The following is a 26951-nucleotide window of genomic DNA, read 5'->3' on the forward strand; positions in this document are numbered from 1 at the left end:
AAATGATCACATTTAATAAACTTTCTTTTCACAAAACATTATGAACAACCTGAATTTTCTTAAGGAAAATAAGTGCAATTTCAACAATATATTAATTGAATTTACACATGTGCTTTACAATTTAAAGATCAGTGGATCTACAAAGCCACAGAACATTAAGTAACATGTACCTGGAACTGAACAACAATATCTGGGTAAATTTCTCTTACAGTTAATAATAATTAAAACAACTTTTACAATCCAGAAATTATTTTAAATTTACATACATTTCCACATCTGTGAAAACCCATACTTAGACACAGTAAGTGTCTGAAGCAGCATTTTACATGAAGTAGGTTTACTCACTGTTTGGTTTCTTAAGTTTAGTCTGACAAAGTCATTTTGACTAATGAATGTTATAAGAGGAATAGAGCAACGCAACGTGTGTGTGGTAGAGAGAGAGAGAGAGAGCGAGAGAGAGAGAGAGAGAGAGAGAGAGAGAGAGAGAGAGAGAGCGAGAGAGAGGGAGCGAGAGAGAGCAAGAGAGAGAGAGTGAGAGAAAGAAATGAAACAAAATGAAAAGAGACATATTCGGAGAAATCCAGGGCAGAACATAAAGAATTATAGAAGGAATTAGAGACAAAAATGAACTGATGACTAATAAAATGTATTTTAAAATAATTTCTCAATTAGGTTCAGTGTTCAGTGATTCTGTAACAGGAAGTGTAAATATGATGTTTGTCTCTGCAGGAGAGTCTGATGTGATTGGCTCAGACAAACCAGTTACAGTAACAGTCGGTGATAACGTCATCCTGCCATGTCACCTGGAGCCTCCATTCGATGTGAGGAGTCTAACAGTGGTGTGGACACGTGATGGACAATATGTGCATGTCTATAGAAGTAGGATGGATGATCCAGGTTCTCAGGATAAAAACTTCAGAGGTAGAACATCTGTCTTCCATGAAGAAATGATCAGAGGAAACATTTCACTAAAACTGACCAACGTAACTGAAATGGATGCTGGAAGTTACACCTGCTTTGTTCCCGGACTGCAAAGTCAGGTCAGGAGAGGCTTCATTAACCTCGCTGTTGGTGAGTACAGCTAACATATTACACATTCAAATGAAATAAGAGGAAATGTTCTATTTGTCACGTGATAAATGTTTTGTATTAATTGTCCAACAGAGCCAGAGGGGAGGCCACAGTGGGAATATCAGTAAGTAAATATCTTATTTGTCTCCTCATCAGCTGTCATCTCCTGTTGGTCTGAATGTTATCACATATTTTAATATTGTATTTCATTGTTTCCACAGACACAGAGCCAGGTAAGTGCTGTCTTTACTGCAGTCCACAATGTACACAGATATCACTCCTGTTTCTCTCCTCCTTACAATATGAACCTGAAAATGAGCATAATATGACCTCTTTAACCTCAAAAGTAATCAGAGCAATTCTGAATGTAATGCTTCATTTGACAGGATGCCATTCTAGCAAATAATGGACTCATTCATCATCTCAGAGCACACTGATAGAGGACTACTGAAAGGTCCAGTGTGAAACATTCAGGAGGATCTATTGTCAGAAATGTAATATAATATTCATAGGGATGTTTTCATTAGTGTATAATCACCTGAATATGAGAATCATTGTGTGTTTGTCACCCAATGAACTGTCAATTCAATTTCAATTCAAATGGATTTATTGGCATGACGTAACACTGTACATATTGCCAAAGCAAGCGTTTGGAATTAAAAATAATAATAATAACAATAAAGGAAAACAATATTTTCCAATAAATTAATTATAATATATACTGTTGGTAATACTGTAACTATGATTGACTCAATCACAATCACAGTCACAATCAATCAATCTCAGTCAATAAGTAATTAATTACAATGAATCAATTAATCAATCAGTTTGTGTCAACTAAAAATGTCATCAAAACAGTAGTAAAGTAACAGCTACAGTTAAAACAATTAGTCCATTGTCAATATAACAGTAATAACAACTTATTAAATATAATATATAATATATATAATATTAAAATATATTTAAATTAAAATAAAATAGATAGATAAAACTGTAAACATTTGTGTGTGTGTGTGTGTGTGTGTGTGTGTGTGTGTGTGAAATATATATATAAAAAAGTTTTGAGTTTGAGTCGAGTTTTTGAGTTCTGTCTTTATCTACAGAGGGAGTGTGTTAATGTTTGCAACTTTGATGAGAGTGTGAACGGATTATCCGTCAAAAAAGAGAGAATTGTGGGAAAATCAGGTAAATGTAAATGTCAGGAAACAACAGTAAGGTTATGTTGATGTGTTGATCTTCCAGAACTCTTCTGGGACCTTTTGTCTGACCAAAGTGATAGTGAAATGTATTTATTTATTACGTCTGATGATCACCAACAGACAGTGCTTATAATCAGCTATGGGGAAAAGATAACCGCGTTGTGTGCTGCATTCATACACTAAATGAAACATAACGTAAAGTATAAGTAGTATTTTATATTTAGGTGTGTCAAAGGAAATGTGGGGGATCCGGTTTAAAGGAGCTGATGCAGATATTGTGAGACTTAAAGCTGCAGTCAGTCTGTAGACTGATGTTTACACTGTATAGACAAAGCTAATGTCATTATACTGTGAGGACTGGACTAATTACCAGGCAGCAGAGACAGTTTATAGTTTGTATTAAATCTACAATGTTAATGTTAATATTCACTTAATATTCTATATAAAATATTCTGTTTAATAAATATTGTTTGTTTATACCTCAATATGTTCTGTATAGATCTACTTATTGACCGACAGATGGAGCAGACTGTTTTAAAGAAGGAAGAAGTGTAGTGGGAGCACTGTGTGGCAAATAGTTTACAGGGTCAGACAGGAGGGCCCCTAGCATGAGGTCAGGACCGGCTCTGCACTAGATATCACTGAATCCTCCACAGCGGTCCTTTAAATAACCCTGGATCCTCGTATTTCTGGAGAATATTCTCACTGATAATACTGTTTGTTTACTGTTGTGCAATGAAAGAGATTCTAACCAACAGACAGTTTTGGTGGGATGGACTCCAAGTACACATTGAGACCATGAACAGGAGAAGTGGCTGTGGAAATATTGTTGATGGATGTTATCTTGGAACAGTGAAGAACAAATCTCAACATCTTTCCTCTGTTCTTTCAGGTGGTGCCGGCAGCCGTGGTAGTATTGGTATTGTTGTTGGTGTCATTGCTCTCATTGCCATTGTTGCAGTTGCTGTATTGTGGAAGAATCGTAGAAAGATCGGTAAGTCAATAATCTTCTCTCTCTCCATTTTCTCCATTTAAAAAGACAGTTTACAGTTTTTCAGTCAGTCTTCAAACAACAGTGAACAGTGAAACAGGTTTTTCTTGCTGTAATGGTTCCTCCTGTTATACTGGACATTAAAGATCTCTTCCTAAAGTACTTTCAATGGAAGTGATGAGGGGAACAATCTACAGTCCTCCATACATGGAAACATGTTTTCAGAAGTGTATCTAAAGCTAATATCAGCTAATATGTGTTTATAACTCCATCATTTATTTAGAAATCATTTATTGGGGGGTCTGCACCCTGCCTCTCATGTACAGTGTGTCTGAGCTTTCTCACTATCCTGCTGTCTGATTATGATGGTTGATCTGGGACAAGCTCCTTTACTTGTAGTTCCTCACTGTCAATAACAACAAGTGTCATCACTCCACTGCTGACTGACTCTGCTTGGGCTGATAAAATAATCGCCCTTTTCACTGACTGATAACTTGTTTTGTGTTGTTGATATGTGTTCAGCAGGACAAGAGAGAGAATATCCTCCAGCACAGAGGGACAATGATGCGGTCACTATACCTATGCTCAACATAAATACCAGTAAGTCCTGAATTTCTTCTATCAGCATGTTTTTCAAATAAATGTTTCCTGTCTCTGATTCCTGTATCAGTGTATGTTCTATCTGCCCCTGCTGTTTCAGTGAGTAAGCACACAAACATTCACATTCATCTATCTGACCTTTCTGCTGAACCAGTTAGAAGCCTCTCATGTACAGTGTGTCTGAGCTTTCTCACTATCCTGCTGTCTGATTGAAAGGGAGACTGTGTTGAATGCTGCCATTTAATCATATTTTATATAAGTGGTTTTAATGTCTAAACTTAAACATGTGTTGATCAGAGTGATCAAAGAACAGAAAATGCTCATGGGACATTTTGGAAGGCACTGACTAATAACTGGTTTTGTGTCTCACAGCGACGGACTGTGCAAGACCAAACACGACAGGACGCAACAGGCAGAACAGGGAAGGTAGTCAGGAGGACAATGATGAGGTCAATGATGAGGACAATGATGAGGGTAATGTGCTCAACTTAAGAAATGCCAGCTAGTAAGAAAGAAAAGCTTTTGTTCCATCCACATTTTATCAGGTGTTTTATGAGCTGAAATACTACTACTACTACTACTACTACACTACTACTACTACTACACTACTACTACTACTACTACTACATACTACTACTACTACTACTACTACTACTACTACTACTACTACACTACTACTACTACACTACTACTACTACTACACTACTACTACTACTACTACTACTACTACTACTACTACTACTACACTACTACTACTACTACTACTAATAATAATAATAATAATAATAATAATAATAATAATAATAATAATTATGATAATGGTGATAATAATAGTAATAAATAGTATTATTGTTGTTATTGTTTTATGCTGCTTGGTTTTTATGTTTTTGTTTCATGTTATCTCGTTTTTTTGCCCTGTGAAAAACTCTGCAACATCTGTTAGCTGTATATAAAATATAAAATATTCTTGATTCTTGATTGAAATGCAGCTGCAGGGAATTGTTCAGAAGTTCTTCCTGATGTGTTGATTGTATAAATCACTGCAGGGACAGAGTTGGTGTCTCAGGACCTGGTTTTAACTAGAATGAGTCTTATCTGTCTAATTGAACCTTCTCAGTGTCAGTTTCCAGCTCCCTCTAGTGACTTGTTACTGTATAGGATTCATTGACCAGAGGGGGAAATAAAAAGCACTTAATGACTGTTATTATTTTAAGTTAACAATATATATTTCATATTTGGGTTTTATATATTTATATTTGGGTTTTACGTATATTTATATGTATATATTTTATGACTGTGCTGCGTTTTTGTGTGTTTTGCTTCATGTTATCTTGTGTTACTGTCCTGTAGAGAATCACATTGTACTACTACTAGAATTAATGTTATATAAAGTTTATTATTCTTATTCAACCTTTTGATTTGCTCAAATATTCACAACCAAAATCACACATTGGACACTAGGAGGATGAAACTGTGATTGTTGTTTGTTAATAAAAAGATGTTTAACTCGTACCTGACATTTTGTTCTTATTTGGTCTGACATTTTGGGGAAGTGCAGAATCTTTAAGTTTATTTCAACTGACCAATTAATGTTCTACGACACTGAACTGAAAGAAGTAAATAAAAGTCAGTGTGAGTTTGTTAGAACTTCATTGTGTATAACTCTCAGTAATTAATAGTAGAATATTTAAAGGATATTAATGTTCATTTCTCAATGCACAAACAGAATGGTGCTACCTTAACAACATGAACCTGCAATAGTTAAATGTATTACTGTATGTGAGAGTGTACCACTGTAGCTCCAACCTTTTCATTTGTCTACAACAATAATCCATCACCACTGTCTTCCTCTCAGTGGCTGCTCTCAGATCAGCTTTGGTGAGCAGTTCTGTTTTCAGTGTTTGTCTGTGAAACAACGTTCAGTTAGAAAGCACAAGGACACTGTTAGACTCATCTGACAGAGAAGATCAGATACAGCAGTAGTCTAGAAGAAAACAATGGACAGTGTCTCTCCTCCTCCTCTTCCTCCTCACTCAGTGTCTCTCCTCCTCTTCCTCCTCACTCCTCACTCAGTGTCTCTCCTCCTCCTCCTCCTCATCTTCCTCCTCACTCAGTGTCTCTCCTCCGGGAGGAACCAAGATGGCAGTAGAGAGGGCGATGATAAACTGTAAACAAATGAGAACCTCTTTTCCACGCCCCCCTTCAGGGTGACACAAGCGCTGTATTGGAGAGTATTTTTAGGGAAGTTGGACAGAGGAAGTCTCGACCACAGAACTAAACGGTTTTGCTCCGAGGCTGCCACGATGTGACTGCAGACGCCCACAATAAAACCTGAAACTATGAAAATGAAAGTTTTTATTAAAAAGGTTTTTTTATAAAAAAAACAGTTAAACAATTAACGACACACTGGCCATCGATGCAGTGATGAAGAGGAGAGCTGGACCGATGCTGATCATTCTTTCTCTGCTAATGGACGCAGCCTTAGGTAGGCTTTATAGACTGTTACTAACTGTATTATATATAAACCTACAATAATATATTCTATATATTCTTTACTGTATCCGTTAGTTTATTAACGAGCTGCAGTGACAGTCAGTAAACAGCAAACAAACAAACAGTAAACATTGAGGAAGGGCGCTGGTCAACACTGTCATTTATCATCATCACAATCATTATCAGCTAAAGAGACACTAACTCTTCTTTTTATATGTTTACTTTACCAACATAGTGCACTGCACAATCTGACGGTACAAACACCTTTAATATGTTCATTAGATACTGTATGTATATAGTAACGGCAGAAGGATGAAGGAAACACACGCAGCTCTTCACTCGTCTGTATTGAATGAGGAAGAGGAGCGTGATTCCCCTTACTGGAGCACTGAGGCGTTACCAACAGATCGATAGGCATTAAACCACACAGACAAAGATCTGTATTACATTCAAGGTGGATATAGAGAATAAGGTTATTAAAGTTAATTAAAACTATAAGAGAAAAAACATTTTACTTCAGAATTGAAAAACTAGCTGAAACATTGAGTATAAAACTAAAATCAAATAAAAAGGATGAGGCGTTGGTGCTTATGTAGAATGAGACTGCCTGAATGAGTCCATTGCAACTGTGTGACTGTGACTCTGAACTTCTTAAATCTAATAATAATAAGAGGAAACGTACACAAAATGTATTGCAACAGCAGCAACGTCTCTGTGCAACAGTCCAGATCATATATGGATGTACTGACTCTCCTCACAGACACACATAATTTAAAACAAGATTATAATGATCTGCTCTCTCAGTCAAGGTTCAGTTGCAGCTCTGTGATCTCTCAGTAAATAATAATTAGTGCTGAGTTAAGCCGTAGTATAAATAGTATTTTATATTTAAGTGTGTCAAAGGAAATGTGGGGGATCCGGTTTAAAGGAGCTGATGCAGATATTGTGAGACTTAAAGCTGCAGTCAGTCTGTAGACTGATGTTTACACTGTATAGACAAAGCTAATGTTATTATACTGTGAGGACTGGACTAATTACCAGGCAGCAGAGACAGTTTTTAGTTCTCTACCGCTCTCTCCTCTGAGCTCAGGCGACCTCAGCTCGCGGGGGCAGCAGGATTATACAGTGTACACATCAGAAACTTGTGCAGACTTGATGTTAAATTATTAAAGCTTTACGCCAGCCACCCCCCCCCTCTCTCTCTCTCTCTCTCTCTCTCTCTCTCTCTCTCTCTCTCTCACACACACACACACACACACACACTTTTCTGTTCAAATGTGCATGGGGAGTTTATGAGGATGCAAAGTAGCAGAACTGAAAGTTGCTGTAAAATAACTGCCCCTTCAGTTAACCTACTCAGAGGCAATCAGTAAGAAAGAAGTGCACAGTGGGCCCACACTAAAAACAACAATGCTGACAAATTCTTGAAATTTAACCCCACTGATGCAGGTCTCATCATGGATGGTGCTGCATTGGGCCACAAATAAGATGACATTCAAGGTTAGGAGCCAGGAATCAACAGAAAGGACATTTGATGATATGTATTTGAACCTAACTGCTGTTTCCTGTTTGTTCTTTTGTTTTCCTCACAGCAAACTCACAGTTGATTTGTTCACATCAACCAATCACAGCCCTGGCTGGTGATGATGTCATTCTACCATGTCACCTTGAACCTCCCATCAGTGTTTATGATGAGACAGTGGAGTGGACCAGACCTGGTTTAGACCCAAAGTACATCCATGTTCACCAGGATGGACGATTTATGTTTGAAAATCAAAATCCATCTTATAATTTCCGGACAAGAGTGTTTGTGGATGAACTGATGACAGGAAACGTCTCCATGAAAATCTTCAAAGTGAAAGTTTCTGATACAGGAAGATACCAATGTGCCCTTCCCTCATTACAGAAGGAAGCTTCCATCCAGCTCATTGTTGGTAAGTCACACTGGGTTTTATAAAGGCAGAACATTGACTGAGCTCAGTATTTTAATTAAAGGAACCAGTGGGGGCATTAACAGTGCACCTGTTAATGGGTGCCCCCTTAGATCTCAATGCGTCCAACTCCAACAATAATGGATGGAAAGACATGATTTTGCATCTTCTTTTCCACATTTTCTGGAAATTCTGTTGAACTTTGCACTACATTTGAATGGAAACCAGCCAGTTTGAATTATAATTGAGAAACAAAATGTCCAATGATGCAACAGGAAGTCTAAAAACATTGTTTGCTTCCGTGCACGATCTGATGTGTGAACTGGGGTGGCCAGACATTGGGGTAATTTATAAATGATAATTTATAAACTGTAAATTGGATTGTGAATCACCAGTGGAGCTAAATAATAATCCTAATTAACAATTGAGAGGTGCTCCATGTTTTTTGAATATGTTCACTGTTTGTTGTGTACACTTAGGGGTACTTTTTGCTGTACTTGTGTGAGCAACATGTCTAATCTTTAAAAGACTGCAGACACTCCTGCTGTGCAAAGCCTTCACTCAGCACATTACCAAACCAGATCCTATGCATATTCAACAAATTCAAACCATGTATTGTGTTAAAAACACACATTCAAAGACATGGCTCTGTAGCAACATATCTCAGGCTATGAGATATGCATGTAGCCTGCATGCAAATCCTTTTATTCCCTTTTATTAATCTGCTCCATGATCAACAGCTCAACCGTAATTTTCTGCTGAATTTCTGCATGCTGGAAAATGTGTCAGGGCTTCAAACAGCAGCTGTCCCAACACAAGAAAGGAAATTACTGTGGAGACATAAATGAATACATAAATAGAACTGTGTGACAGAAGTTTTTCCCATTAATCTGTTAATTGTCACATGAACAATCTTGTTTACAGACTTGACAGTTACCATCTTTAACATACACAGAGAGACATCAACAATGGCATTTGCTGGTCTTCTCACTATTTGGGGGAGAACAGACAGAAAAGTTACATCCCCCTATAAAGTAGAAAAAAATCTGAATCCAACTACTGCCACTAAACAAAACACAAAGAAAAACTTTACTACAAAAGAACTCCAAAACATACAATGGTGGCACCAACCAACTCTCAGGAAGGATTCTTATACTGAGGTCTTGCTTGAGGATTGACCAGCTTCATTCCTGGTTTACCAATCAGCAGCAAGGCCAGACTACCACAATACTGAATTTTAACCTCTGCGCGCAGTGCAGCTGTTATTAACTATATCTGCTGTGTGCGTGTGTGCAGGAGCTCAGCTCTGTCCACAGTGAACCACTGGACTGAGCTCCTGGTCAGAGGTGAGGCAGAGAGCGGTGGAGAGCTGCATATTCAGCCTGCGAGTACAAGTGCTACAAAAGCCCTGCAAACAAAAAGCAAGTTAGAGTTATTTATGAATGTACAGAAGAGGAAAATAAACATCCAGTAAAATACAGTTCATTCAGGTAACTCAAAGGCTGCACTGAAGCAACAAACACTGCACACACTTTCAAAGAGAGAAAGAAACTTCCTCCAGATAGCGACAAGAGATTACAGGAGAGTCTGTCAGGCTGTTTTATAGTTTTGATAATTAGTATAGTATAAGAAAACATTAATTTTACATATAAAACATTCTTAATGCAATTCAGCGACATTCACCTGTATTTTAAAGCAAATACAAGTATTGAGTTAGGACTATGATATTAATTTAATGAAACTGAGGATCAGCAGATACTAATGTAAATGTTTGTATAAATCATCATTATCTTTTATAAAAGTTAATGTGTTTCATTATGTTATAATGTATAGAACAATGCAGTTAAACGACTGTACCCTCTCTGAAATAACAGACACATTGTAAAACCTACAGTATAACCCAATGTATTTTTCTGTTTGACTAATTAATAATAATAACATCTAAAACAACATTTTACTGGCTCAGATAAGCATGTATATTAGATTGTAATGTGCATGGAATAATGGAATTTTACTTACATTAAATATCTAGCATCAGTCTCCCTGCTCTCTAAATATCTACATTGACCAATAAAAAACCCCTATCAGTCAACCTCTAATACTGTAATGTAAAGATCCTCAATTAGGGTTAGTGTTCAGTGATTCTGTAACAGGAAGTGTAAATATGATGTTTGTCTCTGCAGGACAGTCTGATGTGATTGGCTCAGACAAACCAGTTACAGTAACAGTCGGTGATAACGCCATCCTGCCATGTTACCTGGAGCCGCCATTTGATGTGAGGACTCTAACAGTGGAGTGGACACGTGATGGAAGATTTGTGCTCGTCAGTCGACATGGGGAGGACTATCTGGATCTTCAAGATGAGAACTTCAGAGGTAGAACATCTCTCTTCCATGAAGAAAGGATCAGAGGAAACATTTCACTAAAACTGACCAACGTAACTGAACTGGATGCTGGAAGTTACACCTGCTTTGTTCCCAGACTGCAAAGTCAGGTCAGGAGAGGCTTCATTAACCTCACTGTTGGTGAGTACAGCTAACATATTACACATTCAAAGGAAATAAGAGGAAATGTTCTATTTGTCACGTCTTAAAAGTTTTGTATTGATTGTCCTACAGAGCCAGTGGGAGGTCAGACTGGTGATATCAGTAAGTAAATATCTTATTTGTATCTCCATCAGCTGTCATCTCCTGTTGGTCTGAATGTTATCACATATATATTTTTTTGCACATTTGATTTGATTTGATAACAAATAATGAACTCATTCATCATCTCAGAGCACACTGATAGAGGACTACTGAAAGGTCCAGTGTGTAACATTCAGGAGGATCTATTGTCACCGCCATGTTTCTACAGTAGTCCAGAACACATTTGGAAGTTGTATTCACTTGTTTGCAATCTGTAACTTCACCACTAGATGGCACTGAATCCTCCACAGCGGTCCTTTAAATAACCCTGGATCCTCGTATTTCTGGAGAATATTCTTACTGATAATACTGTTTGTTTACTGTTGTGCAATGAAAGAGATTCTAACCAACAGACAGTTTTGGTGGGATGGACTCCAAGTACACATTGAGACCATGAACAGGAGAAGTGGCTGTGGAAATATTGTTGATGGATGTTATCTTGATACAGTGAAGAACAAATCTCAACATCTTTCCTCTGTTCTTTCAGATGGTGAGACTGATTTGAGCCCCGGTGCTATAATTGGCATTGCTCTTGGTGTCATTGCTGTCATTGTTGCAGTTGCTGTATTGATGAAATGTAGAAAGATCAGTAAGTCAATTATCTTCTCTCTCTCCATTTCCTCCATAAAAAGACAGTTTACAGTTTTTCAGTCAGTCTTCAAACAACAGTGAACAGTGAAACAGGTTTTTCTTGCTGTAATGATTCCTCCTGTTATACTGGACATTAAAGATCTCTTCCTAAAGTACTTTCAATGGAAGTGATGAGGGGAACAATCTACAGTCCTCCTTACATGGAAACATGTTTTCAGAAGTGTATCTAAAGCTAATATCAGCTAATATGTGTTTATAACTCCATCATTTATTTAGAAATCATTTATTGGGGGGTCTGCACCCTGCCTCTCATGTACAGTGTGTCTGAGCTTTCTCACTATCCTGCTGTCTGATTATGATGGTTGATCTGGGACAAGCTCCTTTACTTGTAGTTCCTCACTGTCAATAACAACAAGTGTCATCACTCCACTGCTGACTGACTCTGCTTGGGCTGATAAAATAATCGCCCTTTTCACATCCTATTCTCACTTTCCCTCTAAACTCAACCCAGAGCACTCAAACTACAGAAAACACTCAGTTTGGAAATCACTGACTGATAACTTTTTTTGTGTTGTTGATATGTGTTCAGGAGGACAAGGGGCCAATGCTGGAGCCAATGCTGGGGCCAATGCTGGGGCCAGTGTTGGGGCCAATGTTGGAGCCAATGCTGGGGTCAATGTTGGGGCCAGTGACGGGGCCAATGTTGGGGCCAATATGGGGGCCAGTGATGGGGCCAATGCTGGGGCCAATGTTGGGCCCAGTGATGGGGCCAAAGTTGGGGCCAATATGGGGGCCAGTGATGGGGCAAGTGATGAGCACAATGATGGGGCCAGTGCTGGGGCCAATGTTGGGGCCAATGTTGGGGCCAGTGCTGGGGCCAGTGATGAGCACAATGATGGGGCCAGTGCTGGGGCCAATGCTGGGGCCAGTGCTGGGGCCAGTGATGAGCACAATGATGGGGCCAGTGCTGGGGCCAGTGCTGGGGCCAATGCTGGGACTAATGCCGGGGCAAATGATGGGGCCAATGTTGAGGCCAATGATGGGGCCAATGATGGGGCCATTGATGAGCACAATGATGGGGCCAATGCTGGGGCCAGTGCTGGGGCCAGTGATGAGCACAATGATGGGGCCAGTGCTGGGGCCAGTGCTGGGGCCAATGCTGGGACTAATGCCGGGGCAAATGATGGGGCCAATGTTGAGGCCAATGATGGGGCCAATGATGGGGCCATTGATGAGCACAATGATGGGGCCAATGTTGGGGCCAGTGATGAGGACTATGATGAAGGAATACCTTTGCTCAACATGAATACCAGTAAGTCCTGAATTTCTTCTATCTGCATGTTTTTCAAATAAATGTTTCCTGTCTCTGATTCCTGTATCAGTGTACGTTCTATCTGCCCCTGCTGTTTCAGTGAGTAAGCACACAAACATTCACATGCATTCATCTATCTGACCTTTCTGCTGAACCAGTTAGAAGCCTCTCATGTACAGTGTGTCTGAGCTTTCTCACTATCCTGCTGTCTGATTATGATGGTTGATCTGGGACAAGCTCCTTTACTTGTAGTTCCTCACTGTCAATAACAACAAGTGTCATCACTCCACTGCTGACTGACTCTGCTTGGGCTGATAAAATAATCGCCCTTTTCACATCCTATTCTCACTTTTCCTGCTTTATTCTTTGCTGATGATGCTACTCTGCTGCAGTAGACTGTGTTGAATGCTGCCATTTAATCATATATTCCACAGAGCTTTAACCAAGTGGTTTTGTCTGTCTGTCTAATGTCTAAACTTAAACACGTGTTTATCAGAGCATTCAAAGAACAGAAAATGCTCATGGGACATTTTGGAAGGCACTGACTAATAACTGGTTTTGTGTCTAACAGCGACGGACTGTGCAAGACCAAACACGACAGGACGCAACGGGCAGAACAGGGAAGGTAGTGAAAAGGACAATGATGAAGACAATGCAGAGGACAATGCTGAAGACAATGCGGAGGACAATGTAGAGGACAATCCTGAAGACAATCCTGAAGACAGTGCAGAGGACAATGCAGAGGACAGTGATGAGGACAGATGATGATGGGGGTAATGGTGAAAATATAGGTATGCTCAACTTAAGAAATGTCAGCTAGTAAGAAAGAAAAGCTTTTGTTCCATCCACATTTCATCAGGTGTTTTATGAGCTGTAATAATAATACTAATATTATTATTATTATCAATAATGATAATGATAATGGTGGTGATAATAATAGTAATACTTGTATTTTTGTTATTGTTGTTATTGTTTTGTGCGGTTTTATTTTGGTGTTTTTGCGTCACATTATCTTGTTTTACTGCCCTTGAAGAACTCTAGAATCCGTTTACTGTAAATAAAATGTGTTTATTATAGAACCTTGTCATTTGGTCCAATATTCACAACCAACATTACAATTTGATTGAATCAGTATTAAGTAATTGTGTGTGTTTTTTGTGTGCAGTTAGCAATGTTTGAAGAAACAAATACAGACAAGTACAACCATTTCATCCAGAATGTTGATTCTTGATTAAAATGCAGCTGCAGGGAATTTTTCAGAAGTTCTTCCTGATGTGTTGATTAAATTTGACCATAGGCGACAATAATAAGCACTTAAAGACTGTTATTATTTTAAGGTGACTATATATATTTTTTCATATTTAGGTTTTATATACATATTTATATGTTTATATATATATTTTTTTATGACTGTTCTGCTTTTTTGTGTGTTTTGCTTCATTTTATCTTGTGTTACTGCCTTGTGATGAATCCGTTTTAAAACACATTGTACTACTAGAATTCATTTGATATAAAATGTTTTTATTTTCGGGAAGTGCAGAATCTTTAAGTTTATTGCAACTGAACAATTAATGTTCTACGACACTGAACTGAAAGAAGAAAATCAAAGTCAGTCTGAGTTTGTTAGAACTTCATTGTGTATAACTCTCAGTAATTAATAGTAGAATATTTAAAGGATATTAATGTTCATTTCTCAATGCACAAACAGAATGATGCTACCTGAACAACATGAACCTGCAATAGTTCAATGTATTACTGTATGTGAGAGTGTACCACTGTAGCTCCAACCTTTACTTATACTGTCTCTTACTTTAAACCAAAACACCAATGCAATGGATTTTTCTCTATTACATTTTTTAATCTGATGGTAGCGCCATATCCTCCTTCACTGCCATCAGTAAAGGAGTGCGGACAGGTGGTCCAAAGTCCTGTGGTTTCAAGCAGCTGCAGTCAACCAGTTGATCCACTGCTGCCATATGACTGAATGTCTTGATCCCAGCCACAGTTCTTTCAATGAGTTTGCTTCCGGTCTTTGCTGTCCATGTGGAAGTTGAAGGTGTCTCTCTCCACATGCTTTTGGAGCCCTAAAGCTCTTTCCCCTGTGATCAGCTTTAATAGCAGGCTAGGTGAGAACATTTTCCAGAGAAGCTGCTGTGATCTTTGTTTCTCTTGTAGGAGAGCTTTGGCTGTTTCAAAGCCTCTCTCTCTCTCTCTCTCTCTCTCTCTCTCTCTCTCTCTCTGCACTCAATTGTCAACAGCTTTGTACAAGGTCTCACTGACGCCCTCTGGTGTACCTTTCTAGATAATACATGCAGTTGTATTTCTCAGGGTGGAAGCCGGCTTGTATTTTGTTGTCGAATGAGAATTTCAGATATTTCACTTTGCCTTTGTACAATCGTTAGCATTGAACCATCACCAACAATGTTTTATTTTTGCTCTTGTGAGAGGTTTTATTTTCCATTCATGTTGTGGAGTTTTACATCTTCATCCTTCTTGGCCTCTGCTTTCTACTGTAATGTATGTGAGTGAATTATTGATTGACCATTTGACCTGAACAGAAATCACACTGATGATGATGATGATGATGAACATGGGATGGGCATTAAAGTCAAACTTCTTCTCATGGTATGTCTCAAGCACAAATTCTCTAATTTTGCTGCTTTTGTGTTTTAATTAATATTTGAATGTCTTTGTTTACTGAATTTGGAGCAGATGATGTCGGTAAAAACGCTGAGTTCAAAAACAATGAGCTTCAAAGTCTTTTGTGTGTGAACAGCCACATTTGCATATTACTTTTACTGTTTAAAATAAAAATTCTCATTGTAAAATAAAAGTGCTGTTTGATTGTGTTCAATTCACCTTTTTACTTTGTTTGTGTTCTGCATGATTGAGAGTCACTCACAAGCTGGACCAATCAGAGCACACCTGGGACAAAGCATGTCTCTATAAAGAGGGCAACATCAACTAAACATCAAGATCCATATTACATACATACACATTAAACCCCACACATCAGAGATTGAGTCAAATGGATTTAATTAATCACACAAATCATCCATAAAAAATAATTATTATAAAATACATAGAAAATTAGTAATTGTTCTATAGTAGTGCTAAATGAACCAACTGGGCAGAATTTGTGCAGTATTTGCTTTCCGATCAAAGATAGAAGATTTTTGGATATGTGTCTTTAACAATGTCCAGATGTTTCACAGCTTAAAAAACTGATTATGGTTGTAAAAATATAATAAATACTTTAAAGTGCTTTTTAAAAATGATGTTGTACAGCGCTTCACAAGATGGCAAAAACGAGCACAAATACAACAATAAAATACCAGCTCCATCCCTACAGTGGTTTAAAACATCCTGGTCCAGTCTGGTCTGGTCCTTTTTAGATAAAAACATTAGTTAACATTTGGACATTTTGACTCTAGCAGATTGTTAAAGACAGTTTGAGGAACAGCTGAGAGTTGAGAGCTTAATTGAACAAACAGTGATGATTTAGACATGATATAAAACGATCCATCAGCCAGGAGGTTTTACTGGAAGTACCTGATAAAAAATGTTTGAGTGCAATAAACGTTTGGCAGCTGGGTCAAAGAACCAAGAGTTAAGTATTTGTGTCACTGGTGTGTTTCTCATGGTGTTCAGACTCAGGACTGTTGTCAGCATTGTCCCTAGCTTCTCCTCAGAGTAACAGTCCATGTTTTTCCTGTTGTGTCCTCTCCAGTTTTGCCTTGCACACGTATCTGTACGACACAAAACAGATCATTAGTCAGCGCTTTCCAAAATGGCTCATGAGCTTTTTTCTGTTCTTTGACCTCTCCGGTCCACACAGGGTTACGTTTAATCAGGTACAACTACAGCAGCATTCAACACAATCTACTGCAGCGGATGTTTAAAAGTTTGAAATCTGAGGCAGCAAAGAAAACCCTGGTGCCCTCTCAGATGCTAATCCTAACTCTAAGCCTTTGCACCATGAATGCACCAGGATGTCAGCCTCTTCATTCAATACAATCTGTCCTCAAAACCCATTTAAGGGGAAAACTTTGGGGAAAAAACTGCACAGAAAAGTCACAAATCAGTTGGTACATAGAGAGGTTAAACTGAGATTTAAGGTGAACTCAGAGAAACATTCCTCTTCAGCAGGTTCATGTGAGAACAGCCTTCTAGAGTTTAAACAGGACGAATGATTACAGCAAATGGAAACTGTTGCACTCTACATGTGGGGACTTTACTAATGCTTTAAGACAGATTTCAAAACTGTGAACCAAATATGGGGAGAAGGAAGAAAGAGGAAATGTGTGACTTACTGTTCTTCAGTAGTACAGGAATGTAAACGTAACCAGCACCAGTGCAAACATAGGTCCCTGAAAGGACAGAGGACTGTTTCACTTATTGCACGTGAATATTTTCCACAAGCAAGTTCAGTGGTTAAAAATAAAATGTAAAATGGGTTTTTCATTTTCAAACATAATATGCAATATGTATTAATACTTTAATATATATGTTACAGTATAAAACAACTTAGACACTTTAATATACAAATTAATACTTTAATATATGTTTTTTTTTTATATTTCTATACTTTACTTACGCTTGGGTTCGCTTTGTTCTTGATCTGGTTGTCTGTACCACCTGCTGAGAAAAGACCAAAGTGATGAAGATGAGACAAATTATGAACAATGTCACTACAAGCTTTTATTGTATCATTTTGAGTATATATATATTAACTCATCACAGTGTTAGCGGTATGATCTAAGCAAGCACGTGTGTCTGCTGTTAAAAAGAAAGTGGGTTGGTTTAACGAAGTGAAAAGTGACAGAGTGAGATATGGTGGATACCTGATGATCTTTAACACCTGACACCCTCCAGATTCAACAGAGTGATATCTGCAGGTACAGAATATAACAGGATAGAGTAACAGCACTTTTATTTAACTTACCACGATCCTGCTGGTGCTTTGTCTCTGTGTCTGTGGACAAAAAACAGAGCCAATCTCATCAGACTGTCAGACTGTTTATGAAACACTTCATTAAAACAGGGACTGCTTGGCAACAGCTTTTAGTCGAATGAAGAGTGTGTAAGAGTTGAAATGATGGAATTGAATTATGCTGTGTTGGCTACGAGAGAAAAGTCATCAGACAGCCGCCTGTCTTATGAAGAATGTCACTACAAGCCTTTATTGTATCATTTTGTGGTTCAGGAGGAATGAGTTTGAGTGTTTTGATGTACAAAATAAAGCTCAGCTAAAGGCTGTATGAGGCTGTACTTACAGGCACAGCAGTGGAAAACACAGAATGTCCCAAATATATAGATATATGATATATAAGCATATATATAATTCTAATTCAAAGTGTGTTTTAAGCAAACTCATGGGGACATTTATTAAATGTTCAGAGACTGATGTTTATATTTCTGTCTGATCACAAGGACAAAGGTTTATATGTGCTGTAATTAATTAAACTGACTTTAAATCAAAAGATATGATTATTGAATCTCTTTGAGTATATTACAGTAAATGGTTTTAATAGTTTTATCTGATACAACCCAAGGCTTTTCCTCCTTCGTGTTCACCCTGAGCTGGGCTTTAACTATATTACACTAAATGATTACAGTAAAGTTTAATTTAAGTTTAATCATTCTGTTTTATCTGATTTAACTGGATTCATGTCTCTCGTGTTCCTTGTTTCAGCACTTTGTAAATTACTCTGTAATTTGACAATAACTTACTGGCAGAGCTTTACACTGGGGTGGCATGATGTATGCGTCTCAGCTTTCCACTAATTCCCACTTTGTGCAGTTCCAGCACTGTTTAAGAAACCCAGTATGCAGACATATTCAAATACCCCAACAAGCATACCAAGCAATGAAAGCAGGAGTTACACTGTACTGCTTACCAACGATGAGTTCAGTACTGCAGGAGATTCGTTCTCTTCTAGTTCCAACAGAGCAGCTGTACGTCCCAGCATCAGTTTTACCCACTGAAGAGATCTTCACCGGGAGTTTCCCTTCCGACAGACTCCCACTGCTGTCCAGAGATGCTCTGCCTTTGAATCGCTCTGCCTGGTTATCAGAAAAACCCAGACTCCTATAAAGGAGAACGAGCTCGGACTCGTTGAATGTCCATTCAACTGTTTTGTGCGTCACATCACGTCGAAGCTTCAAGTGGCAGTCCAAAGTGATGTCCTCTCCCACTCTTGCTACAACAGGGCTCGGCTGGCACGTCAACAGGTCCCTTTCTGTAACAAGACATAAAATAAATAATAAAGTGACCGAGTGAGATATGGTGGATACCTGGTCTTTAACACCTGACACCCTCCAGATTCAACAGAGTGATATCTGCAGGTACAGAATATAACAGGATAGAGTAACAGCACTTTTATTTAACTTACCACGATCCTGCTGGTGCTTTGTCTCTGTGTCTGTGGACAAAAAAACAGAGACAATCTCATCAGACTGTCAGACTGTTTATGAAACACTTCATTAAAACGGGGACTGCTTGGCAACAGCTCATCTTTTAGGCGAATGAAGAGTGTGTAAGAGTTGAAATGATGCAATTTAATGATGCTGTGTTGGCTAGATACGAGAGAAACATCATCAGACAGCGCCACCGCCTGTCTTAAGTCTCAGCTCAAGAGCAACCGGGCTTGATAAGGTTGATGTGTTAGTAACAAACAACACATTGTGGAATGAAGAGCAAAGGACAGGAGAGATATCTGTATGTACATTAGGGGTGTAATGATTCACCAAATCCACGGTTCGGTTCATACCTCGATTTTCCCCTTTTTTTTTGGGGGGGGATCATTATTATTATTATTATGATTATTATTATTGCTTGCACTAACTTTAAATACAATGTTTTCGACATATACTTTACTTGGGTGGCTGGTCAGGTATATAAGCACCTGCCATAGTATATTTAGCGACCCACTTTAGCATTTTGCAGAGAAACACAGAGAGAGAGATGTTATCTGATATTACATTAAGCGGACACGGCAGAAATCTTACATCAGTGAACGCACCACCGCAGATGTCACATGCGGCGCACTTGAAAACTGAATCACAGGTGAATTTATGAAACGTACGGAGCCCCCCTGGTGACATTGGATAAAAAAAAAATAATGCGTGGCCACGAGATAATTCACCTTCAGTAGCGGGACGGTTATCCATATGGAGCTGTCAGTGATGCTGTTTATTATTCATGAATAAAGGTAGTTTATAGTCTGCTTTTGGATTCAAGAGTAGCTTTGTTATTATTGTCATGGCGGGTGTAATGTCAATAATAATGCTATGACGGGCTGGAGGAGCTTACGTCTAAGTGAAGCCGGACATGTCCCTGTTGGTAATGCTAAATACAGTCCCTCCAGAAAAACGCGATTATACGATCGCATAATTCAACGCATAATCAGCCAAAGTCTGCACATTTATTTATTTTCAAAGATGCCGCACTTTCGCCGCATAAATCGCAGATTTCTGCGAAATATGCGGGGCCTGCATGATTCGATAATCCCTACATTTTCGTTGCAAAAAAGTCACATATATCTTCGCAGAAAGTTGAAAAATGTTGCTTTTACTTCACACAAGAGAAGCCATTTTCCTCCTGTTGCCATGGGAACGTTATGAAGTGATGTCATCGAAAGCTGCAAACCCCGCAAAGAAGACATGATGAAGTCCGCAAATCAGTCTCATTTTGAGTGTTGTGGTGTGTGTGTGTGTGTGTGTGTGTGTGTTGTGCAAGTGACTGAAGTATGTCATTGTAATTCATTCCTATATTAAAATAAAATGAAATTAATTAAAACTTGTCCATGTTATCAACAGTCAATGCATGAAAATGACTGCAGTTATTATCTCGTGGCCACGCATAAACTATCTCGTGGCCACGAGACAATAACGCGTGGCCACGCATTATTTTTTTTTTTCCAATGTCACCAGGGGGGCTCCGTAGAAACGTACTGCTGATGGAGAAAGTCAGCAGAGACACCACAGGGAGAGAGACAGAAAGAGGCGGAGCGAACGGGCGTGTTTGCCGTGAGTGAGCAGAGGTCCAGGCTAGGTGTGTGTGCTGTGTGTGAGTGTGGGGAGAAGAGAAAGGGAGCAGATTAAAGTAGTAAATAAACACTAAAATAAGGTGGAAAATGACCCAGAAGAAGCTACTGTCAATACAAATACGATAAAGGCCCACAGCGCTACCACCCCACGGGCCGCCGTAGTTACACTGTCTCAACCAGAGCTCAACAGTCCAGGGAGCGAGTGTGTGGCGGTTCTGGATCCGCGACACGAGACCGTGGACTTTTGTGTCGCGATTTCAGTCTCGGTTTCAGAACCGTTACAGTCCTAATGTACATAATGAATTACAGTAAAGACAGCACTTTAGTTTTACTTACCACGACCAATTCTTGCCTTTGCCTTTGTGTCTGTGGAAGAAATACAAAATAAATAATCATTGGTTTATTTATGGAAGCGTAGAGCATTTACCAAAGAGGAAATATCCCAACCTCTCTCATACTGATGAATTAATAGCAGAACTTCAGTTTAACACTCCTTATGCCTTAGCCTTAATTAATATAAAACCTTTTCTCATAATTACAAGCGTATTAATTAATGTAAGAAGTAACTTAATTAAGATTCCTTCATTAATGATTAAGTATGACCTAATTAAATCGATAATTTGTAAACAGGGAGGAACAGGATGGATCCTGCATTACATTCAAGTATTAAACCATGAGTCATGCATTAGTTAACTATTATTTAAGTGGCCTGTATGATTTGGAGCTTTATTATAAAGTGTGTAAAGTGAGTTTATTTATTTGTCCTATAAATAGTTTGGATCAGCAGGTTGAACCACATCGTACCTTTAGAGTCAGGCTACGCCCTCTAAAACAAAGAGAGAGACCCGATTGAGGAGATGAAGGGTCAATGATGTGGAACATTAAACCTTTTTTGAAAGAACCAAAGTGGAACAATGACAGCGTTGTTTTTCACTTAAAGGTGAACGGGCGTGTACCTGAAGGCCACAAACAGACATCAGAGGAAAAATAAACCACAGCATGACTCATATTAATCAGTATGTGTATCAATGGTCACAGTCAGGTTGTAATCTTATACAAAAGAGTTACACGTGAGGTTTTAATCTGACATCTTTAAATATTAAAAACAAACACTGTCATCCACCATCCACTTTACGGTGGATGAGGCCTTGATGGGCCAACAGAACTTTAACCAGACAACAAACTGCAGAATAACTAATGAATCATTATCTTAAAGTACAAGTCAATATACAATATTGAATTGTACTGAATGTAATATAATGTAAGTTAGCAAGAGTCTGTCAGTCCTACCTCTGGCAGCGATGAGTAATATAAAAATCCCAACCAATACAGCAAGAATCAGTCCAGCTTTCCACTTCATCACTGGATCGATGTGTCAGCCAGTCTTTAACGTTTGGTTTCACACAAATGTTTTCACAATAAGCTGAGTCATTCATGTGTTTTCCCTTTTCTCTCTCTGTTCACTTCCTCAAGTAAAGACATTTCCTGATATTCAGCCAACCAATCAGACGAAGGTCCGAGTCAGTTTCGGTTTTAATGGGATCCTGGTTTTGATAACACTGCCAATTACAAGAGTGGATGTGTGAATCAGCTTTTATTTGTTCGACATTAAAGTCCAGCTGAAATGACAAATGTTATATTGTGGCCCTCTTTAACAATGTATGCCATACCTTGCAATTAAAGGAATGAGTTAGGACGCTCCTATGCAGCCTGTTAATGATCCAATTTACAGGTTTATTGTGGTTGATACATACACAGTGATGGTAATTGTACATGTGACAATTTCACTTTCTGCCTCTTCTTTTAATGGACTCATAGGTGAGAAGATGAATTGTTTGTAGAATAAAACAAATGATTATTATGTCCAGTCTATAAACAAGATTCTATGTGACAGTCAGATTAACCCTAACCGTTATTGGAATTATTCAGAGGGGGTATGAAGGGGTATCATAAGGAAGACCATAGTTTAATACAGAAATGTACAGAACAGGTAGTATTACCAGAACAGTGTTACACATTGTCAGATCATTCTATGGAAACGTCCATTTTTTGTCCCTACCGTTTACAGAAATATTACACTGGAAAACACTCAAATAATTGATTTATATTTTCAAATAAATAAATAACTTATTTGAACAATTACAGCTTCGACCATCAATATGGCAATAATTGTTTGTTTTTTATCCTAAAAGACCTAGATTATCAAGTTCAGTTAAACCCTGGTGAAAATAAGTTAAAAAGAGTTGAAACTGTCTAAATACAACAGACGGTTATTGATGGTTGATCTGACACTCTCCAGCCCTGAATAATCTAAACCAAAAGTCTACAGACAAACAGACATAAAACCTCTCTTTCACCTCAGTGGACTCACCATCGTCTGACAGAGAGACACATGAGAGTCAACCCCTGAAGACTGAGACACTGTAGAGTCTCACAGAGCTAACATTACCAACGTTGAGACAAGCGGCGATGGACAGACTGCCTTCACAGACTCACTGCAGTTTCACTTTGTGTGCAAGGTGGAGCCAATGGATCTTTGTGTGTCCTGACATTTGGATAATAACAAATTACACAACACAGGCAGCAACAAACAACTAGTTTAAAATCTAGTTTTATAGCATCTATAACAACCTGTTGTCACAAATAATGGATATGAAACAACTTAATGATGTTTTCATCCGGCAGCTGAATCCAAACCAGCAGAAACGACAGGAACCCACTGCAATACAGACTGCAGTGGGTATTTCTATTCAGTGCCAAGCAAATATTGATACATGTGATTGTGTGTGATTAAATCAGCAGAGATTTCTGCCCCTTAAAGTCTCCATGCCACCCTCTTACCACGCCATGAATATTTCTTTGGCTCCACCCCTGACTCTTTTATGTGTGAAGCACAAAGATTACATTCAGTATTTCAGGCTTGAATTCTTTGTTGTTGTTTATTAGAGAGGAAATCAGCGTGAGAGGTGGTGTTGGTGTTGTATGGCTTATTAAATGGAGTTGGAGGCAGAAACTCTTTCCATCAACCAAGTAGTCATAATTTATCGGGGTTTTTTGGCCCTTGGGCATCAAAAACTGACTATCTTGGATATTATATGTAGATCCTTTGAATGATTGCTATCAGCATGCAATACTGAATTGTGTTCTATGTCTTTATGGTAGATTGAAATGTGAATGGCTCCAGTTAGATGCAAGTAACGGATTTTCTTAGCCCTGAGTCCCCATCACTCAGTGATACTGAGTTATTGTCATATGATTTTAGAAGGCCATATCTTAAAAACAGGAAGAACACAAACCTGTTACTCTCCCTCATCACAGCATGGTCCCCAGGATGGTCGAAAATACTCCCTCCAATATCCTGCTGAACACATATCAACGACACAAAAGTTATTAGTCAGTGATTTCTGTTGTTCTGTTGCATAATATGGCCTCATTAAGACTGGTGCTGTGCTGGGTTCTGCATTATATAGATCAGATCTCTGCTCAAAACCTGGTTCTATTTAAATGCATTTCATTGAGGATTCCCTGATTAGTTGTGTCAATGAGAAAGGTGTAACCCGTAGAGATGAACCTATATCTTGGTTAAAGGTTTTTAGACATGAAGACATCTGTACATTCTTGTCACATTATGTCACATTGAATTCAAGGTGAATATATAATAACTGTTATTGACACTGTTAGACTCACCTGACAGAGAAGATCAAATACAGCAGTAGAAGAAAACAGTGGACAGTGTCTCTCCTCTGGGAGGAACCAAGACGGCAGTAGAGGGGGCGATGATAAACTGTAAACAAATGAGACCTCTTTTCCACGCCCCCTTTCAGGGTGATACGACCACTGTATTGGAGAGTATTTTTAGGGAAGTTGGACGGAGGAAGTCTCGACCACAGAACTAAACGGTTCTAGGTTCTGCGTTTTGCTGCAAGGCTGCCAGGATGTCTCCAGTGACTGCAGATGCTCACAATAAAACCTGAAACTGTGAAAATTAAAGTTTTCATTAAAAAGGTTTTTATAAATCTTTTATAAAATATCAAGGACACACTGACACATCGCTGCAGTGATGAAGAGGAGCACTGGACCGATTCTGATCATTATTTCTCTGCTAATGGACGCAGCCTTAGGTAGGCTTTATAGACTGTTACTAACTGTATTATATATAAACCTACAGTAATATATTCTATATATTCTTTACTATATCCGTTAGTTTATTAACGAGCTGCAGTGACAGTCAGTAAACAGCAAACAAACAAACAGTAAACATTGAGGAAGGGCGCTGGTCAACACTGTCATTTATCATCATCACAATCATTATCAGCTAAAGAGACACTAACTCTTCTTTTTATATGTTTGCTTTACCAACATACTGCACTGCGCAATCTGACGGTACAAACACCTTTAATATGTTCATTAGATACTGTATGTATATAGTAACGGCAGAAGGATGAAGGAAATACACGTGGCTCTTCACTCTATTGAATGAGGAAGAGGAGACTCACTAGTTGCATAGTTTTCATTTACATTAACAGCTACTATTAATGAAATGACATATTTTGAAAATAGATACTATTATAACTGAAATTATGTTTACCTCAATAAATTGTATGTATGAATAAATTGTTATATACAACTTGTCACATAGACGATTAGTTTACATTATTCAAGGTTGAATCTAAAACCACAGATAGTCTGAACCATAGCAACAACCTTTATTTGAAAATGTATATAAATAATATTAGAAATGGAAATACACAAAAACATTGAATCACAGAAGAAAATGAAGATATTTGTAGATATTAAACTTAAAGGCTTAGTTTTCAGTAATAATGAGTCAAGGTGGGTGTACAGAATGAGGTTATTAAAGTTCACTAAAACTATAAGAGAAAAAACATTTTACTTCAGAATTGAAAAACTAGCTGAAACATTGTGTATAAAACTAAAATCAAATAAAAAGGATGAGGCGTTGGTGCTTATATAGAATGAGACTGCCTGAATGAGTCCATTGCAACTGTATGACTGTGACTCTGAACTTCTTATAATATTAATAAAACATCTCGTAGTAAATAATAATTAGTGTTGAGTTAAGCCGTAGTATAAATAGTATTTTATATTTAAGTGTGTCAAAGGAAATGTGGGGGATCCGGTTTAAAGGAGCTGATGCAGATATTGTGAGACTTAAAGCTGCAGTCAGTCTGTAGACTGATGTTTACACTGTATAGACAAAGCTAATGTTATTATACTGTGAGGACTGGACTAATTACCAGGCAGCAGAGACAGTTTATAGTTTGTATTAAATCTACAATGTTAATGTTAATATTCACTTAATATTAATCTCTACCGCTCTCTCCTCTGAGCATGGGCACCTCGTGGGGGCTGCAGGATTATACAGTGTACACATCAGAAACTTGTGCAGACTTGATGTTAAATTTGAAAGCTTTACCTGACTCCCTTCAGTTTTGATGATATGTATTTGAACCTAACTGCTGTTTCTTGTTTGTTCTTTTGTTTTCCTCGCATGCAGACTCACAGTTGATTTGTTCACATCAACCAATCACAGCCCTGGCTGGTGAGGATGTCATTCTACCATGTCACCTTGAACCTCCCATCAGTGTTTCTGATGAGACAGTGGAGTGGACCAGACCTGATTTAGATCCAAAGTACATCCATGTTCACAGAGACGGACGATTTATGTTTGAAAATCAAAATCCATCTTATAATTTCCGGACAAGAGTGTTTGTGGATGAACTGATGACAGGAAACGTCTCCATGAAAATCTTCAAAGTGAAAGTTTCTGATACAGGAAGATACCAATGTGCCCTTCCCTCATTACAGAAGGAAGCTTCCATCCAGCTCATTGTTGGTAAGTCAGACTGGGTTTTATAAAGGCAGAACATTGACTGAGCTCAGTATTTTAATTAAAAGAACCAGTGGGGGCATTAACAGTGCACCTGTTAATGGGTGCCCCCTTAGATCTCAATGCGTCCAACTCCAACAATAATGGATGGAAAGACATGATTTTGCATCTTCC

The 26951-nt window shown here is 38.3% G+C and overlaps 3 protein-coding genes across 13 annotated transcripts in view; 2 read left to right on the plus strand and 1 right to left on the minus strand.

Annotated features, from left to right (window-relative positions):
- LOC127352688 (circumsporozoite protein-like) overlaps positions 1 to 15708 on the plus strand; it is a 50774-nt gene extending 35066 nt beyond the window's left edge. For 3 of the 11 annotated variants that reach the window (XM_051381286.1, XM_051381285.1, XM_051381291.1), the window contains 3 exons: positions 11460 to 11561; positions 12153 to 12875; positions 13447 to 15708. In XM_051381286.1, the coding sequence (XP_051237246.1) occupies positions 11460 to 11561; positions 12153 to 12875; positions 13447 to 13640 (1019 nt within the window). In that variant the 3' untranslated portion in view covers positions 13641 to 15708. Of the gene's footprint in view, positions 1 to 729; positions 1072 to 6110; positions 6347 to 7946; positions 8289 to 10468; positions 10811 to 10903; positions 10934 to 11459; positions 11562 to 12152; positions 12876 to 13446 lie in introns of those variants that run through there. The other 8 variants (XM_051381290.1, XM_051381281.1, XM_051381284.1 and 5 more) reach the window with 7 other exon arrangements.
- A 186-nt stretch (positions 15709 to 15894) lies between these two features.
- LOC127352627 (uncharacterized) overlaps positions 15895 to 26951 on the minus strand; it is a 43886-nt gene continuing 32829 nt past the window's right edge. Inside the window, exons 6-11 of the mRNA XM_051381164.1 lie at positions 19271 to 19300; positions 18776 to 19117; positions 17821 to 17850; positions 17473 to 17516; positions 17189 to 17245; positions 15895 to 16624 (exon numbers count right to left, since the gene is read on the minus strand). Of these exons, the coding sequence (XP_051237124.1) occupies positions 17195 to 17245; positions 17473 to 17516; positions 17821 to 17850; positions 18776 to 19117; positions 19271 to 19300 (497 nt within the window). The 3' untranslated portion in view covers positions 15895 to 16624; positions 17189 to 17194. The remainder of the gene's footprint in view (positions 16625 to 17188; positions 17246 to 17472; positions 17517 to 17820; positions 17851 to 18775; positions 19118 to 19270; positions 19301 to 26951) is intronic.
- The window catches only part of LOC127352708 (CD276 antigen-like), a 29470-nt gene continuing 27323 nt past the window's right edge, over positions 24805 to 26951 (plus strand). Inside the window, exons 1-2 of the mRNA XM_051381326.1 lie at positions 24805 to 25047; positions 26445 to 26564. Coding sequence (XP_051237286.1) covers positions 24987 to 25047; positions 26445 to 26564 — 181 coding nt within the window. The 5' untranslated portion in view covers positions 24805 to 24986. The remainder of the gene's footprint in view (positions 25048 to 26444; positions 26565 to 26951) is intronic.

The sequence above is a fragment of the Dicentrarchus labrax genome, unplaced genomic scaffold (assembly GCF_905237075.1).
Source record: "Dicentrarchus labrax unplaced genomic scaffold, dlabrax2021, whole genome shotgun sequence".
Lineage (NCBI taxonomy): Eukaryota > Metazoa > Chordata > Actinopteri > Moronidae > Dicentrarchus > Dicentrarchus labrax.